This window comes from Aspergillus saccharolyticus (assembly GCF_003184585.1).
Source record: "Aspergillus saccharolyticus JOP 1030-1 unplaced genomic scaffold BP01scaffold_11, whole genome shotgun sequence".
Taxonomy (NCBI): domain Eukaryota; kingdom Fungi; phylum Ascomycota; class Eurotiomycetes; order Eurotiales; family Aspergillaceae; genus Aspergillus; species Aspergillus saccharolyticus.
The window spans coordinates 547,128-564,742 of record NW_020290621.1 but is presented as its reverse complement, the minus strand read 5'-3'; the positions used below and the strand labels follow the sequence as shown (position 1 = coordinate 564,742).

The 17,615-nt window shown below is 52.5% G+C and overlaps 3 protein-coding genes across 3 annotated transcripts; 2 read left to right on the top strand and 1 right to left on the bottom strand.

The window, feature by feature from the left end:
* The first annotated feature begins 164 nt into the window (after positions 1-164).
* Positions 165-2,861, top strand: BP01DRAFT_27148 (protein phosphatase 2A regulatory subunit RTS1). Its single transcript, XM_025571393.1, has 8 exons — positions 165-282; positions 382-595; positions 659-720; positions 802-1,404; positions 1,459-1,812; positions 1,888-2,058; positions 2,109-2,236; positions 2,297-2,861. Exons 1-8 carry the CDS (start codon positions 259-261, stop codon positions 2,652-2,654), a joined length of 1,914 nt encoding a protein of 637 aa, XP_025432252.1. The 5' UTR covers positions 165-258; the 3' UTR covers positions 2,655-2,861.
* A 1,282-nt stretch (positions 2,862-4,143) lies between these two features.
* On the top strand, positions 4,144-16,076 carry BP01DRAFT_27118 (histone acetyltransferase TRA1). The gene is made up of 3 exons (XM_025571389.1): positions 4,144-15,129; positions 15,181-15,726; positions 15,763-16,076. Exons 1-3 carry the CDS (start codon positions 4,402-4,404, stop codon positions 15,862-15,864), a joined length of 11,376 nt encoding a protein of 3,791 aa, XP_025432251.1. The 5' UTR covers positions 4,144-4,401; the 3' UTR covers positions 15,865-16,076.
* Positions 16,019-17,442, bottom strand: BP01DRAFT_338774 (Saf4/Yju2 family protein). The gene is made up of 3 exons (XM_025573335.1): positions 17,338-17,442; positions 17,149-17,284; positions 16,019-17,037 (listed from the first exon to the last, which is right to left on the bottom strand). Exons 1-3 carry the CDS (start codon positions 17,350-17,352, stop codon positions 16,289-16,291), a joined length of 900 nt encoding a protein of 299 aa, XP_025432250.1. The 5' UTR covers positions 17,353-17,442; the 3' UTR covers positions 16,019-16,288.
* Between the last annotated feature and the right edge of the window lie 173 nt (positions 17,443-17,615).

The following is a 17,615-nucleotide window of genomic DNA, read 5'->3' as shown; positions in this document are numbered from 1 at the left end:
TCAGTCGAGCATCGATCTATATTGTCTTTCAGAATCATACCCATCTTCTGTGTTGGAAACAAGCGCTATACTCCGCCGTGTGGTCGCTGCAGATGCTCATGTGGTCATTACTAGGTCGACATAAACAACCCCGACGTGGCTCTCCTGAATCGCCTCCGCTCTGTCCGACCCCATCCCTCCTGCTAGGGTGCGGCTTCTTGCTGCACTGGCACCGAGATCCCAAACCGAGTACATGTGGCTGTCCGTTTAGTCGTCAAAATGAAGGGTTTCAGACAGAGAGTGGTGAGTGCATCCTCGTCGCCGCCCCTTAGCTGTTCCCCGCCTCCGCCTTTTCTCTCCATTGCCCTCGACCAACCACCGAATGTGGGCTGACCTCCATAGCACGAGCAGTTGTCGAGGGCGAAAGACGCAAACAAATCCTCCAAGAAGAAAGAATCCTCCCACGCCTCCCAGAACAACGCCGCTCTCGGAGTTCACCATGGCCAGCAATCTTCTTCCCCCAACCAGGGCACCCCGACCTCGTCCACAACTTCGGTGAATGATACCAGAGGAAAGTCGCCGGAGACTTCTGCGCAGGCTGGAATTTACCCCCCTGGTCAGTACTCCAATTCGCAGTCGGTGCTATCGCTGGCCAACCCGAGGACTAACGGCGGCTCAGGTACTCCGACCAAGCAGGGACAGCCGATGGCTCCCAGTGTAGTCATCAGTCCCAGTGGCCCAGTAAGTTATTACTTTTCGTGATCCCCAGCCGGTGTGTTGGTCGCACCTGCTCGTCCGTCCTTCTGACTGGGTTTCGCGCAGCATCATGTCCCCCCTCCCGGTGCGGCGGAGACAATGCCCGGCGACCTGGCTCCTCCTAGGAAGTCTCATGTCTTTGATCGCCTCCAGACGACGCCAAAGGACATGTCTGAGGGCATCCGAACCCCAAAGCGCCAACACTCGTCGCGATTCGATATTTCCGACCAGCGTCAGCGCGAGCTCGAGAAACTCCCCGGCTTCCACGAGGTCCCGCCCAACAGACGTCAAGACCTGTTCATGCAGAAGATTGACCAGTGCAACATTATCTTCGACTTCAATGATCCGACGGCTGATATGAAATCCAAAGAGATCAAGAGACTGGCGCTCCACGAACTCTTAGACTACATCGCCAACAATCGCTCCGTCATCACAGAACCGATGTACCCCCGAGTCGTCGAGATGTTCGCCAAGAACCTTTTCCGACCCATTCCACCTCCAGTGACCCCGCAGGGAGAGGCGTTCGACCCGGAGGAGGACGAGCCGGTGCTGGAAGTCGCCTGGCCGCATATCCAGGTCGTCTATGAATTCTTCCTGCGGTTCATCGAAAGCCAAGATTTTAACACCAATATCGCCAAGGCATACATCGATCACCATTTCGTTCTTCAGGTAGGTCGCGCCCCAACTATCTCGGTGGTATTCAGCTGTCTGACAAATCCAAAGTTGCTCGAGCTGTTTGACTCGGAGGATCCCCGCGAACGCGATTTTCTAAAGACTACCCTACATCGGATTTATGGAAAGTTCCTGAATCTGCGCTCGTACATTCGCCGGTCCATCAACAACGTCTTCTTCCAATTCACATACGAGACCGAGCGGTTCAACGGTATTGCCGAATTGTTAGAGATTCTCGGCTCGATCATCAACGGATTTGCGCTCCCCTTGAAGGAGGAGCACAAGCTGTTCCTGACCAGGGTCTTGCTGCCTCTGCACAAAGTCAAGAGCCTCAGCATGTACCACCCGCAGCTGGCCTACTGTATCGTCCAGTTTCTCGAAAAGGACTCGACTCTCACAGAAGACGTAAGTGGACCCTCGGCGTTTGCCTCATTGGCGATCGGTGATGAGCCTGAAGGCAGCTTCTAATGTTCAAAACAGGTTGTTCTTGGACTCTTGCGATACTGGCCCAAAACCAATAGCACTAAAGAGGTCATGTACCTCAACGAGGTTGAGGACATCTTCGAAGTGATGGATCCCGCCGAGTTTGCCAAGGTGCAGGTGCCCTTATTCCAACAACTCGCCAAGTCTGTGGCCAGTCCGCACTTCCAGGTATGAATTCTATGCTTCGGCTTGCGACGTATCAACTAATCGCCGGAAAGGTTGCGGAACGCGCACTGTACTTTTGGAACAACGAGTATTTCTGCAATCTCGTCAGTGACAATGTAGAGATTATTCTGCCGATCATGTTTCCACCACTCTACGAGAACTCTAAAGGCCACTGGAACAGGTATTGCTTGCTATCCTTGTGAATTCTCAAGTCTTGTCGTACTGATAGCAGCCAACGTAGAACAATTCATAGTATGGTCTACAATGCTATGAAGATGTTCATGGATATCAATCCCCAGCTCTTTGACGAATGCTCCCACGAGTACAACGAGCGACAGAACAGCGCCGAACAGCGGGAGCAGAGCCGGCAGACTAGATGGGAAAAGGTGCTGGAACGGGCCAACGATCGGAAAAATGGTGTTGCGCCTCCCCCACAATGCCAGATCGCGGAAATTCCCGTTCAACTCGATGACATCGACGCAGTCACCCTTGACAGCCAGAAGCGCCTTAACGCCCTGAAACTGGACGATACCGGAGCGCCAACGGAGCGGAGGTCTCGGGAGAACACGGCGACCTCGGTGAGTGATGGACGTCCCTGATTGCCTGTGTAGTCATGCTTCATGACGTTATCGCATCGCGCTAGGTGCCCTCCATCACCCTGATTTGTCGTTGTCTTTGCTAAGAATTCCCTGGTTTTCCCTGTACAGCAAGCGTGATTCTAATGTTGAAACGTCCGTTTGCTTCAGAGACGGCGCCGCGATGACATTCGAAGACGAAGAAGTGGTAGCGCGAGTGAGATCCGACCCCGTGTAGATCGACGACGGTCGGCTGGCTCTGGCGCTGCTGTCTCGATCCTGTCACGGAGCAATTCGATGAAATGACGGTCGATCTAATGGTATTTCCCTGCTAGATTTCCTACAATAATGGCATAGCGACTATGGGCTGCGACGAAGTGTACTCGACCTTCTTCTGGTTTTACGTTCGATTCAAATCTTCTGTTCGCGCTCCTCGTCATGCCACTGCACTTTGTTCCTCTTCCCCCTTTTCTTCCTTTTCTCTCGATTCTCATCTTTGTGTACATGGCCTTCTTCAATATTCTTGTGTCCGAGCGAGCCCGGGGGTCGCTACGCCCGGGTACGATTCAGCGGACGTTGTTGTCAAGTTGGACTACTAGAACTGTGTTCGGGTCTGGAAAACGGGTGCGAATGGCGTTTCCCTCGGTCGACGTTGAAGTCGACGACCTCTTTGAGCTTTAAAACATGGAAGTATTTATGGCATAGCCTTCAACCAGATTCAATTAATCCCTAGTGTCCAACGTGTCCGGTCTCCGCAAGTCGCGATGACGCCGATGTAACTACTGTACCTGGTTTGGTGCTTAGGTAGGCAACACGTGCCCGTGCCGGGCCTCGTTTAAAAAGCTGGCGAACGCCAGTCAATCGAGGGGTAGCGGGACAGACGCGCGCTTGTCGGGTGGGAGAAACGAAGACCCGATATTGCCTATTCGGGCCTAGTGTTCCGTTCGGGGTCTCTGCGATACCCGCGTTCTGCTCTGCTGCTTTCTGTTCCTGTCGCTGTGCAGCTCGTTAATTTGCGCTCAATCATCATTCTCTTGATCTTCTCTCCTCTCCCCTTCCCTTCCTTACCTTGCTGCGCCGAATTTCTTCTCTTCGCTCCGCTCCCTTCACATAATCGTCTTACCTTCCGTACGCAGCGAGCACAATTAATGACTTAACGACCGTATCCCTCATTTCAAGGCGCTTCCTGTCGCTGGGCGTGAAGAGATAGCTCCACCTCACGAATTCGCACATGAATACGCCATACCGCGCAGATCGTGCTGGCTCTTACTCTAAGGCCGGCCTTGTGGCCTGGCAATACACTTCATCTCGCATCACCTCTTGACTCCCTGTGAGGGGCTCTTACCAACCATGGAGCGAAACATCGATATCTATGCCGCCAAGCTCGGCGACGAGAAGCTCGGTACGTCTGGCTTCCTTCTTCCCCGGACGGGCTTTTCGAGCTTGCCACGGGTCCGGCTCTCAGTCCGAAGACCAAAAGCTGACCTGCCTGCCCTGTAGATATCAAGATCCGCGCCAATGTCGCCGTCGAACTCCGAGACAGCATAGAGCCACTCTGCTCTGGCGCAAGCTATCCAATCTTCCTTTCCAAGCTATGGCCCGTGTTCAAAAACATTCTGAAGGGCGAACCAGTCTTCACGAACTTGTCCTTCGAACAGGTGAGTTTGGGATCATGGACCGTCTGCAGTACCCCATGGCTTCGGAGCTTACGCAAGTCGCCTGGTAACAGAAACTGCGGAATTACATTCTCGAGACGCTGCATAGACTTCCCATGGCATCCCCGGATGTCGAACCGTACGCCGCCGATATGGTCGACCTGTTGATGGAGCTCGTCCGGATTGAAAACGAAGAGAATGCGGTGTTGTGTATGAAGACAATCATGGATCTGGAGAGGAACCAAGCCAAGGCAACCGCAGCACGGGTTCAACCTTTCTTAGCACTGATCCAAGAGATGTTTCAGATGATGGAGCAGGTGGTACGCGACACGTTCGACACGCCCAACCAAGCCACACCGTCTGGTATGCCCTCGACACCGAGTGCCACAGCTCAGAACTTCCAATCGCCCAGACCCAGCTCGCCAGCGACTTCCGTGTCAGATCTTGGACCCGACCAACAAGCCAACAATATTCTTCTGCGGGGAATGCAATCGTTCAAGGTCCTGGCGGAATGCCCGATTATCGTCGTTTCAATCTTCCAGACTCATCGGAACTCTGTCGCAGCGAATGTCAAGCTCTTCGTGCCCCTGATCAAGAGCATTCTTCTCCTTCAAGCCAAGCCGCAGGAGCGGGCACACACCGAGGCTGCCGCACAAGGAACGATATTTACTGGTGTTTGCAAGGAAATCAAGAATCGAGCTGCGTTTGGTGAATTCATTACCGCACAGGTCAAAACGATGAGCTTCTTGGCGTACCTGCTCCGCATGTATGCTCAGCAGCTTCAGGATTTCCTCCCCACTCTCCCATCGGTCGTAGTTCGGCTTCTGCAGGATTGCCCCCGGGAGAAGTCAAGCGCTAGAAAGGAGCTCCTTGTTGCCATCCGTCACATCATCAACTTCAACTACCGCAAGATCTTTCTGGAGAAAATCGATGAACTGCTTGACGAACGCACTCTGATCGGCGACGGTCTCACCGTGTACGAGACGATGAGGCCTCTTGCATACAGCATGCTGGCTGATTTGATCCACCATGTGCGAGACCACTTGACGCGGGACCAGATCCGACGGACTGTTGAGGTTTACACCAAGAACATGCATGATGATTTCCCCGGGACAAGCTTCCAGACTATGAGTGCTAAGCTTCTCCTGAATATGGCTGAGCGTATTGCCAAGCTGGAAGACAAGCGAGAAGCGCGGTACTTCTTGATCATGATCTTAGATGCCATTGGTGACAAGTTTGCTGCCATGAACCATCAGTTCAACAATGCTGTCAAGGTGTCAAAGCTGTACAAAGAGACTAAGAAGGATCTGGAACCCACGGCAGAAAAGTACCTCGCGGAGAAAGAGTTCCCTCCTGACTGGGATGAGATCGACATTTTCTCGGCTTCACCAATCAAGACATCAAATCCTCGTGATCGTGGGGGCGATCCGGTGTCAGACAACATTTTCCTTTTCAAGAACCTGATTAACGGTCTGAAAACGATCTTCCATCAGCTCAAGAATTGCAACCCCGAGCATATTCAGATCGACACGAACAGTGTGCCGATCAACTGGTCCGAAGTCTCCTATGGATACAATGCTGAGGAAGTGCGGGTCATTAAGAAGCTTTTCCATGAGGGAGCACGAGTGTTCAGATACTACGGCGTCGACCAATCGCCACCAGAGGTCAATTACTCGTCTCCCTTCGACTTCCTTGCCAGTCAATACACGGCTCCGATGTCGCGGGAAGAGAAGGAGCTCCTGGAGAGCTTCGGCACCGTCTTCCACTGCATTGACACCGCTACGTTCCACGAAGTCTTTCATTCAGAGATTCCGTACCTACATGAGCTGATGTTCGAACATGGTGCTCTGCTTCATCTACCTCAATTCTTCTTGGCCAGCGAAGCTACGTCCCCTGCCTTCTCCGGAATGGTGTTACAGTATCTTATGGACCGGATACACGAAGTCGGCACTTCCGACATGACCAAGGCGAAGATTCTGCTCAGAATGTTCAAGCTCTCTTTCATGGCAGTGACTCTGTTCTCCGTCCAAAACGAGCAAGTTTTACACCCACATGTAACCAAGATCGTGACAAAGTGCATAGAGCTCTCGGTCACTGCTGAGGAACCTATGAACTACTTCCTGCTGCTGAGGTCGCTCTTCCGCAGCATTGGAGGCGGTCGTTTTGAGCTTCTCTACAAGGAGATTTTGCCATTGCTGGAAATGCTCCTCGAGACATTCAATAACCTCCTGGTGGCTGCCCGCAAACCGCAAGAGCGTGATCTATACGTGGAACTTACGCTCACAGTTCCAGCTCGCTTGAGTCACCTCTTACCGCATCTCAGCTATCTCATGCGCCCTATAGTAGTGGCTCTGCGTGCGGATTCAGATCTTGTCGGTCAAGGTCTTCGGACTCTTGAGTTATGCGTGGACAATCTGACCGCCGATTATCTGGACCCCATCATGGCTCCTATAATGGACGACCTAATGACAGCTCTATGGGATCACTTACGCCCGCATCCCTACAACCACTTCCACGCTCATACGACCATGCGCATCCTGGGCAAGCTCGGTGGTCGCAATCGCAAGTTTCTCAATCATCCTCCAGATCTTACCTTTGAGCAGTTTGCCGATGACGCACCAAGTTTTGACATCAAGCTTATGGGCCCTAGCGAGAAGCGGCCATTCCCAATCGATATTGGCCTGGACTTAGCGATTGCCAAGTTGATGGAAGTCTCCAAGAACGGATCAGGGCAGGCCTCCGACAGCTACTACAAACAGCAAGCATTCCGCATGGTTTCGTCGCAGCTGAAACTCTACATCGGCTACGAGAATCTCCCCGAGGATCTTGCCTCTCTGATTCGCCTACACGCCAACGATCTGTTTGAGAGCAAGACCACTTCCATGGCTGATGTTCTGGAGAAGTCAGAAAGATCGAGCTCTATTCCGAAGAAGTTAGGTCAGGAGGCTACCATGAAGAAGCTCCTAAAGGCATCTATCTACGCCACTACCATTCCGGAGTTGGAGCAATCTGCAACGGCCTTTGTTGCAGATGTGTGCAAACACTTCGCTCTGGTGGAGGTCGGTCGGGCACTTGCACAGGCTCGGCACACCCGTAAGCCTTTCGATGTCAATAGCGGTGAAGGTCCCGTATACCTCGATTCGCGCGTGCTGGCTGAAGCAGTTGTCGAGTCGCTTTCCTCCGACAATACTCGAGTCCGCGAGGGGGCCGAGACGGCCATGCAAGTCATGAAAGACGCTGCCGCTATCATTTTTGGCGCCCCGGATCGAGTAGCGAAGTTACCTTTCTTCCAACATCTGGGCCGCGTGTTTTGTCATAGCTGTCACAGCGAGGAGTGGTTCACCAAAGCTGGGGGCAGCTTTGGTATTCACCTTTTCGCCACCAAGCTGGACCTGGGAGATGCATGGCTCCTTGACAAGCAAGCTGATTTCGTCAGGGCGCTCATGTATGTTATCAAAGATACCCCACCTGACTTGCCTGCCAGTACGCGGCTGCGGGCTCAAGAAACACTGGATCTGATTCTGCGCCGGTGTTGCAAGAGTCTGAGCCTCGAGGACCTCAAAAATGAGAAGAGCCGCTTGTATTCTTTGTGTGGTCACTTCGTCTACGAGTTGTCTCACATGAACAAACAAGTTCGCGAGGCTTCCCGACGCAGCTTTTCCACTCTGGCCGAAGTCCTTGGGTGCCAAATACACGAGCTCATCCTGCCGGTTAAGGAACGTCTCCTCCAGTCTATCTTCAACAAGCCGCTACGAGCGCTGCCCTTTCCCATCCAGATTGGCTTCATCGAGGCTATCACTTACTGTCTTAGCCTTCATAATAACATTGTGACGTTCAATGACCCTCTCAACAGGTTGATGATGGAGTCGCTTGCTCTGGCTGATGCGGATGACGAATCCCTGGCGTCCAAGCCGAACGAGTTCAAGAATGCGGAAATGATTGTGAACTTGCGTGTCGCCTGTCTCCGTCTTCTGTCTATGGCAATGAGCTTCTCGGAATTCGGCAACGCACCGCAGAATACCAGTCGTGCTCGTATAATCTCAACTTTCTTCAAGTCGCTCTACTCCCGGTCTCCAGAGGTCATTGAAGCTGCAAATGCAGGTCTTCGGGACGTTCTGACGCAGACTAACAAGCTGCCGAAAGACCTGCTTCAGAATGGTCTTCGCCCGATCCTCATGAATTTGCAAGACCCGAAGCGTTTAAGTGTCGCAGGGCTCGACGGTCTTGCTCGCCTGCTCACGCTCTTGACAAACTATTTCAAGGTCGAAATTGGCGCACGCCTTCTGGACCACATGAAGGTCATCGCGGATGACGCTACCTTGCAAAAGGTGTCTTTTAGCCTTGTTGAGCAGAGTCCGCCCATGAAGATCGTGGCTGCAATTTTCAATATCTTCCACCTACTCCCTCCCGCTGCTACATCCTTCATGGAGCACCTTGTCAATAAGGTCTTGGACCTTGAGGAGAAACTTCGCAGGACGTCCAACAGTCCTTTCCGGAAACCACTCGTGAAGTACATCAATCGCTACCCCAAAGAGAGCTTGACCTTCTTTCTGGCGCGCTTCAAGGACGAAAGATTTGGCCGATTCTTCGGACAGGTCTTGGCCGACCCAGAGAGTGAGGCGCTTCGCTCTGCAGTGGTCGCAGACACTGAAGGTTTCTTATCCGCTGCGTTCGGGCCAGAGGGGACTGATGGCAAAAACACCGCAGGGATCAATGGCATCTACGTCACTCACTCTATCTGCGCGTTCGAATCCACCAAGCGCTGGTTGGTGTCTCATGCCGACCTGAGGACAAAGCTTCTAAGCTCAGGGCGTGACCTTGCGAGGAAGCTTCGCAGCGATAAGCTGCCAATCAACGAACGATTGAGGGTGGAGCAGGCGGAGGATCAATTGATGGATATCTTCACCAACTACCTCTCTGAATCCGTACAGGATTTAGACTTTTTGTTCGAGATCATTGACGGCCTATCCGCAGAGGAGCTCAAGCGTACGCTGGCTCTTCCGCGGTTCATATACCGTCACATTATCACGAACGAGTCCATCGACTACCGTCGTTCTGTTATCATGCGTTGCCTGGATTTGTACACTCAGCGTTCATGCTCTCAGAAGATGAAGACTTACGCCTTCCGTCATCTCGTCAATCCCATCTTCGCCATGGATGTTCAAACGACATGGAACAGCCCACCCAACAGCCCCAAGCTCATGGACAAGAGCATGACCGAGTTCATTCAGAGTCGTTTGTGGAAACCTCAACTAGCGGATCTTAGCGAAGAATCCAACCAAGCTGGTGTCGACCACTCTAGGATGGAGCTCTTGCAGCTGTCGGCCTTGTTGATCAAGTACCATCATCAGACAGTGCAAGACTCCCGCAAGGATATCATCAAGTTTGCTTGGAACTACATCCGCCTTGAAGACATCATTAACAAGTACGGAGCATATGTTCTCATCAGTTACTTCATCGCCCACTACGAGACTCCCTTCAAGATTGTCGTTCAAGTCTATGTCGCTTTGCTCCGAGCCCATCAGAATGAAGGCAAGGCACTTGTTACGCAGGCTTTGGACGTTCTTGCGCCAGTCCTACCCACCAGAATCCTGTCGGCAAGCAACAACCAAGGCCCCGACTTCCGTTATCCTCTGTGGGCGAAATGGCCGCGGCGCATCTTAGCAGAAGAGACCGCAAACCTGCAGCAAGTGATGAGCATCTTCCAGTTTCTCGTCCGTCACCCGGATCTTTTCTACGAATCGCGAGAACACTTTGTTCCGCTTATTGTACCCTCCCTATCTAAGATAGCAGCCCCTGCCAGTCCCTCTAACGAGGGCAAAAAGCTTGCTTTGAATCTCATCAGTCTCATCTGGCACTGGGAAGAAAAGCGTGCCAAGGCAGGTCAGACCACGATGTCGAACGGTGTTCTCGAGTCACCCAACGCCAAGAAGCGTAAGTTTGAAGATGGCCAGAGTGCCTCGTCACCGTCGCCTGCACTTGTACCTCCGGCTTCCCGCGACCGCTCGGACTATGCGGTTTCGGCTGATTTCCGGGCTTCTCTGACCAAGTACCTTATTACCTTCATCACGACAATCCCAGAGAGGTTCCCCGTCCCGGCCGCTCGTATCCGAGAATTGCCATCGTCCAAGGCTCCACCTGTACCTACTGGCGAAATGGTCAAGAAGGCAGTCTTTTTGCTGAGAAATCTCTTGTCTCCTGAATACTGGGGCGACTTGGATGTTGAGCTGTATCAGAAGGTGACAGAGCCTATTCTCGCCGGCGAGAAGGCAGAGAAGCCCGACGAAAAGCACATTACGAGTATGATCAATGCTCTTCAGGTCGTGCGGATCTTGCTAGCATCCAAATCCGATGAGTGGATTGTTGCGCGCGTGCAGAGCATTCAGAAGTTGTTCGAGAAGCCTTTGCGGTCAGACAACCCCGAAATCCAGGATTGTCTTCATGGTGTCGAAGATGAAATGGATATCTCCCCCAAACTCGAACCCCCGGTTCGACGTGTTCTGAATGCTCTCCCGGATGACCAGCCCGAGGAGGAGGATGCAATGGAGGTTGAACACTCACCTTCCGAGTTTGTCACGTACTTGTCCACCATTGCAACCGAGACCCTGTCGGCGAACAACTATGTTTCGAGTCTCAACATCCTGTGGACCCTCTCGAAGAACAAGCCAGCCGAGATGGACCCCCATATACCTCAGATCATGAAGGCATTCTCTCAGAAATTGGCCAAAGAACATGTTGCCGCTTCGACGGCAAACCAAGGCCAGTATCCGCCGGGACAAAAGCCTCCGGAGGGAGTGCCCGAGCAGCAAGAATATGAGATTGGGGTTGACTTGATCTTCAAGACTATTGAGCTGGTTTCCGTGCGCATGTCTCACCTCGGAGAGCAGAGGCGACCCTTCTTGAGCGTTCTGGCGCAGTTGGTTGAGCGGTCACAGAATATCAAGCTCTGCAGTAAGGTCCTTGGCATGGTAGAGACCTGGATTTTCCATTCGACTGAGTCATGGCCCACGCTCAAGGAGAAAACGGCTGTCCTGCACAAGATGTTGCTATTTGAATCACGTCCTGACCAGACCATGCTGAAGAAGTTCCTTGACCTTGTCATCAGGATCTACGACGACCAGAAGATAACTCGTACAGAACTGACCGTCAGACTGGAACACGCTTTCCTGATTGGTACCAGAGCACAAGATGTTGAGATGCGCAATCGCTTTATGACAATCTTTGACCGCAGTCTGACTCGCCTGGCCAGCTCTCGGCTCAGCTATGTTTTGACTTGTCAGAACTGGGACACCCTTGCTGATTCTTTCTGGCTGGCGCAAGCATCTCATCTGGTTTTAGGATGCGTGGACATGTCATCGTTGGCTAGATTGCATCCTGACGATTTCACTGTCTATCCTGTCTCTTTCCTCTTTGGCAACGCCGAGAAAGACCCCCGCAAAGCTGACATCATGGTCGACACTCAGCTGGAGGCCTTTGTCACCGACCGCAAGCGGTTCATTTCAGAGATTGGTGATGTGAAGGCTCGTGATTTGATGGAACCTCTGTGCCAGCTTCAGCACACCGATTCTAATGTGTCTTACAAGCTCTGGACCACGTTGTTCCCCATTTTCTGGTCCACATTGTCGAGGGAGGACCGCATCGACCTGGAGAAGGGTGTGGTGACACTCATCACTCGAGAGTACCATCAAAGACAGCTTGATAAGCGGCCGAACGTTGTGCAGGCCTTGCTTGAAGGAGTTGTCCGAGCACGTCCGCGGTTCAAGATCCCTCCTCATGTTATGAAGTATCTCAGCCGAACCTACGATGCCTGGTATACTGCCGCTACATACTTGGAGGAATCGGCCATCAGCCCCATCATTGACACTCCTACTGTTCGTGAGAGCAATCTCGATGCTTTGGTCGAAGTATACGCCGGATTACAGGAAGACGACTTTTTCTACGGCACCTGGAGGCGTCGTTGCAAATTTGTCGAAACAAATGCCGCCCTCTCGTATGAGCAGCAAGGCATGTGGGACAAGGCTCAGCAATTGTATGAGAATGCTCAGATCAAAGCTCGCTCAGGAGCGATGCCGTTCTCGCAGGGCGAGTACTATCTCTGGGAGGACCATTGGTTAATTTGCGCCCAAAAGCTGCAGCAGTGGGAAGTTCTGAGCGATTTTGCTAAGCATGAAAACTTGAATGATCTTCTCCTGGAGTCTGCTTGGAGAAATATCGAAAATTGGCAGAGTGAAGGCAGTAGAGAGCAGCTCGAATCTCTCATTAAGTCTGTCTCCGACGCACCCACTCCGAGACGCACCTTCTTCCAATCCTTCATGGCATTGCTTCAGTTCCACATCAAGAAGGAAAATGTCCAGGATTTCAACGGTGTTTGCGATGAGTCTATTCAGCTGTCCATCCGCAAATGGCTTCAGTTGCCGAAGAGAATAACCAACGCTCACATCCCAATTCTGCAGCACTTCCAACTTCTGGTTGAGCTCCATGATGCCAGCCACATCTGCGCCAGTTTGTCTCAAACGAACGAGCGCAACCTGGACACCAAGTCTGCTGAGCTCAAGTTGCTGCTGGCGACATGGAGAGACCGTCTGCCTAATCTGTGGGACGACATTAATGCTTGGCAAGATCTGGTTACATGGCGACAGCACATTTTCCAGCTTATCAACCAGACCTATCTGAGCTTGCTGCCGCCGCAGACTAATAACGTGGCCAGCAACTCGTATGCCTACCGCGGATACCATGAGACGGCGTGGATCATCAACCGATTTGCACACGTTGCTCGCAAGCACCAGATGCCCGAGGTGTGCATCAACCAACTCAGCCGCATCTACACTCTTCCAAACATCGAGATCCAGGAGGCTTTCTTGAAGCTTCGAGAACAAGCCAAGTGCCACTATCAGAATCCAAAGGAGCTGAACAGTGGTTTGGATGTCATCAACAATACCAATCTCAACTACTTCGGTGCGCAACAGAAAGCAGAATTCTACACGCTCAAGGGTATGTTTCTTGCTAAGTTGAATCATGTCAATGAGGCAAATGAAGCATTCGGTGTTGCATTGTACTACGAACTGAAACTCGCAAAAGCGTGGTCTGAGTGGGGTCAGTACAGCGACCAACGTTTCAAGGCCGACCCGTCTGACTACGAGCTTGCGAGCAACGCTGTGAGCTGCTACCTGGAAGCTGCCGGTCTATACAAGAACGCCAAGTCTCGAAAGCTGCTGAGTCGTATCCTTTGGCTTCTGAGCTTGGACAATGAGGAGGGTCAAATCGCTCGTGCTTTCGAGAACTTCAAGGGTGATACGCCGGTTTGGTACTGGATCACCTTTATTCCGCAACTTCTCACCAGCCTTTCACACCGTGAAGCGCGTCTGTGCAAGGCTGTTCTGGTCAAGATCGCCAAGTTGTTTCCACAAGCTCTCTTCTTCTTGCTTCGTACTAACAGGGAAGACATGCTCAATATCAAGAAACAGCATGACCAGAAGCAAGAGAAGATTAACCGTGCTCGGATGCAGCAACAGCAACAGTCCTCACCTTTGGCGAAGGCTGCACCGACAAACGCCGATGCTTTGCCTGCTCCCACCACCCAGCCGAGCAACGCTGGTAGTACTCCAGCAATGCCAAATGGCCAGCAAGGCGGCGCTCCGCAGGTACAGAATCAAGCTCAGTCCCATCCTCAAGGGGTCAACCAGGGCCAGCCTGCGAATCCGGCGCAGATCAAGAACCCGAACGTTCCTCAGCAGGTACCTGGTCAAGGCCAGATACAGCAACCTCAAGGCCAGGGCCAGGCTTCCGCACCAATGCAGAATCAGGCATCAAATCCAGGACAGGCTCCAATGCAGCAGCCACAGGGTCAGCAGCAAGGACACCTTCAGGTACCCGGTCAGAACGGCGTTCCTCAGCCCAATGCGAAGCCGGCCCTCACGGAGATCGAAAAAGAACCTCTCAAGAAGCCCTGGGAGTACTCCGATGAGATCATGTCTGGCCTCAAGACAGCATTTCCTCTGCTTGCATTGTCTATGGAAACAATGGTCGACCAGATTCACAAGAACTTCAAGTGCCCTCCTGACGAGGATGCGTACCGACTCATCGTTGCTCTTCTGAATGACGGTTTGGCGTACGTTGGTCGGATGCCTGGCTCCTATGCGCAAGACTTCAAACTGCCGGCTGCAACCGAAGCCAACATTACTCGTTTCGCAGAGACTATCCTTCCAGCGCATATACGCAAGTCCTTCGAAGCCGACTTCGTTGTCAAGAAGCCGACCATGTACGAATACATTCACAAGCTTCGTCGCTGGCGCGATAAGTTTGAAGAGAAGCTGGACCGGCGACCGCAGAACCAGTTCTTGGAGACTTACTCTCCACACCTCAGCGAATTCCGCTTCCTCAAATTCGATGAGGTCGAGGTGCCAGGCCAGTATCTGCTGCACAAAGACAAGAATCAGGACTTTGTTCGCATTGATCGATTCTTGCCAGACATTGACCTTGTGCGCGGCATCGGTGTCTGCCACCGCCGGTTGAAGATCCGTGGTCACGATGGAAGCGTTCACGCCTTCGCCGTCCAGCACCCAGCTGCACGACACTGTCGGCGGGAGGAGCGAATTCTGCAACTTTTCCGCATTTTCAACGGAATACTGGGCAAGCGCAAGGAGAGTCGCCGTCGTAATCTGTACTTCCATCTTCCACTCATGGTTCCGTTGGCTCCCCACATCCGATTGGTTCGCGACGATCCGTCATACATCTCCATGCAAGGCATTTACGAGGACTATTGCCGACGCGTTGGCATTAATAAGGATGAGCCTGTTCTCTTCACGATGGAGAAGATGAGATCCTTGGCGGAAACGAAGCAGAATGTGAGTCAATACGACCAATCCCAATCTTGGAACAAGACTGACACATCCCAGCGGACTCCCGACCAGCAGCAGGTGCTTCGAACAGAGATGCTCACCGCGATCCAGGAGAAGTGGGTTCCCAGTACTATTGTGCTCGACTACTTCCAGAGGATCTATCCGAACTTCTCTGACTTCTGGCTTTTCCGCCGGCAATTTGCTTATCAATACGCGGCGATTGCTTTCATGACCTACGTGATGCACATGGGCAACCGGTACCCGAACAAGATCATGATCTCGAGACAGACCGGCGACATCTGGGGCTCAGAGCTCATTCCCACCATCAACCCGGCCAAGGCGTTCTTCTACAACCCGGAGCAGGTGCCATTCCGCTTTACGCCCAACATCCAGACCTTGCTGGGGCCGATTGCCACTGAGGGTCTCTTTGCGTGCGCATTAATGGCGATTGCCCGCTGCCTCACCGAACCCCGACACGAGCTGGAACAGCAACTCAGCGTCTTTGTGCGCGATGAAATGATGTTCTGGGCTACAGCACAGCACCGAGGCCCTCTGCCACCTCCCCAGCTTCGCGACCTGGTCTACAACAATAGCGATATCATTGTCAACCGGGCTGTCAGCCTGGCCAGTCCTCCGGAGGGCAACCTGCCTGCGAACCAAACCACTATCGATCTCATCTCCAAGGCTGTCAACCCTCAACACCTTGCTTCGTGCGATGCTTTGTGGATGGCATACCTCTGATTGTTTGCTTGCGAGGCGTTTTGTTTTTGTTTCTGTGGCAGAGGCTTACGGGTCTGCTAAGTCAAATGGGAATTCCATTCTAGCGTGGCGCTCTGAGGCGAAGTCTATGGGACAGGTTATGATGTTTCATCGCTTGTGTTGTTTGTGCCATTGTATGTATCATAATTTAATTCAGGCAGATATCAATCTAGACATTGACTGCTGTTACGAGTAGTAAGGTATGCAGTGTAAGAGATAACGTTATAGCTCATGCGTCGTGCACAAGTATGATTCATCAGCAGAATGAAAGGATTGTATGAGCCAGACAAAAATTTAACCGTAAGTTCGTAGTAATAAACCTCCCATGCTTAGCCATGCAACCAAACGCCTTGGTAGTGTCGAGCGAGAAGATCATAGAGGAGCAAATCAACACAAATGCAGAGACTTATACCAACGAGGGCTTAGCCTTCTTCTTGATGCCCAAGCTATTGGCCAAAGGCTTCTTGGCCTTTTTGACGCGGGCAAAAGACGGGGCCGGCTGATCGCCCGGGGGTTTCATCGTTGATGAAGAAGATGATGATGATGACGAGGCCGGCTTTGCACCCGCCGCCGTTGCAGTTTTGTGGTCTTCTTCTGCATCATCATCAACCAACCGCTTCACCCTGACCCCATCCTCCGTCATAAACGCCTTTCGAGCGGCCTCCTCAATCTCCCTTTCGACTCGCAGCGCCTCCTCATCCTTCTGATCCCTCACCCTCTCCAACGCCGTCAACGTCCCCTCTTCCCCGAGCGCCTCCGTCCGCTCCATCCGCGCATTCCGCGTGCGGATCTCATCCAACGCATCCGCAATCGCCATCTCCCGCTTCGAATCCAACATCTTCTCCTCCAACTCCGCCATCTTATCCCTCTCCTCCTGCTCGACTTCCTCCCCTTCCTCCCGCTCCAGTCGGTCCAGAATCTCTTGTTCCGTCTCGTCGTGGTTCGGCACCTGCGACGCGTCCCGCCACGGCTCGAAATTCCGCTTCGCCCCCCGCTCCGCCCGGTAATCCATGTTCTTCGGGTCCGTCACGAAGGTGATCTCCCCGCTACATCGCGTGCACCGGATGTAGAAGCGGTAGATCGGAATCGAGAAGTATTTTTCGGAGGTGGTTTCTTTTCGTGCGTTGAATTTTCGGCCTTTGTAAATGAATTCTCCTGTGTGTGTGAAAACATTCATCATCAGTATTGGGTGAGATTGGAAGACTGTTTGGGGGGAGGGGAGGGGAGGCCATGTTTTCTTGGTTTCAGGTATAGGTTACTACTTACCACACTTGTCGCATTTCATGGAGAACGGCGCCATCAAACGCACGGTGATCACCTTCGGGCCTGTCTTGCGCAGGTGTTTCGGGACCCGCGTGATGGCGCTGGGGTCGAAGTCCGGGGGGTAGTACTTGGTTAGCACCTGTGGGAGAGTTAGTGGGTGTTGCGTGGGATACACATTCGCATGACGCTTACCTTTCGCTCAGACATGGTGGCGGTTGGGTATCAAAGCTGAAGATGAGAGGTTGAGTGAGTTGAGTGGGATGAAGTTATAAGCTTCGGTCTTGATGATGCTTGATGTGATTGTGATGGTGATGGCGATTTGCGCCGGCCGGCTATCGATTGATAGCGGTCATGTGAGAATTCACGTGATCTTATCGGACTGGTCACTGCTTAGTAAGTGGCTATGCTTGGAAGCGGGATGCTTGTATGCTTGTACTCCGTATGCTACTGACTAGTGCCTTTATGCTGAT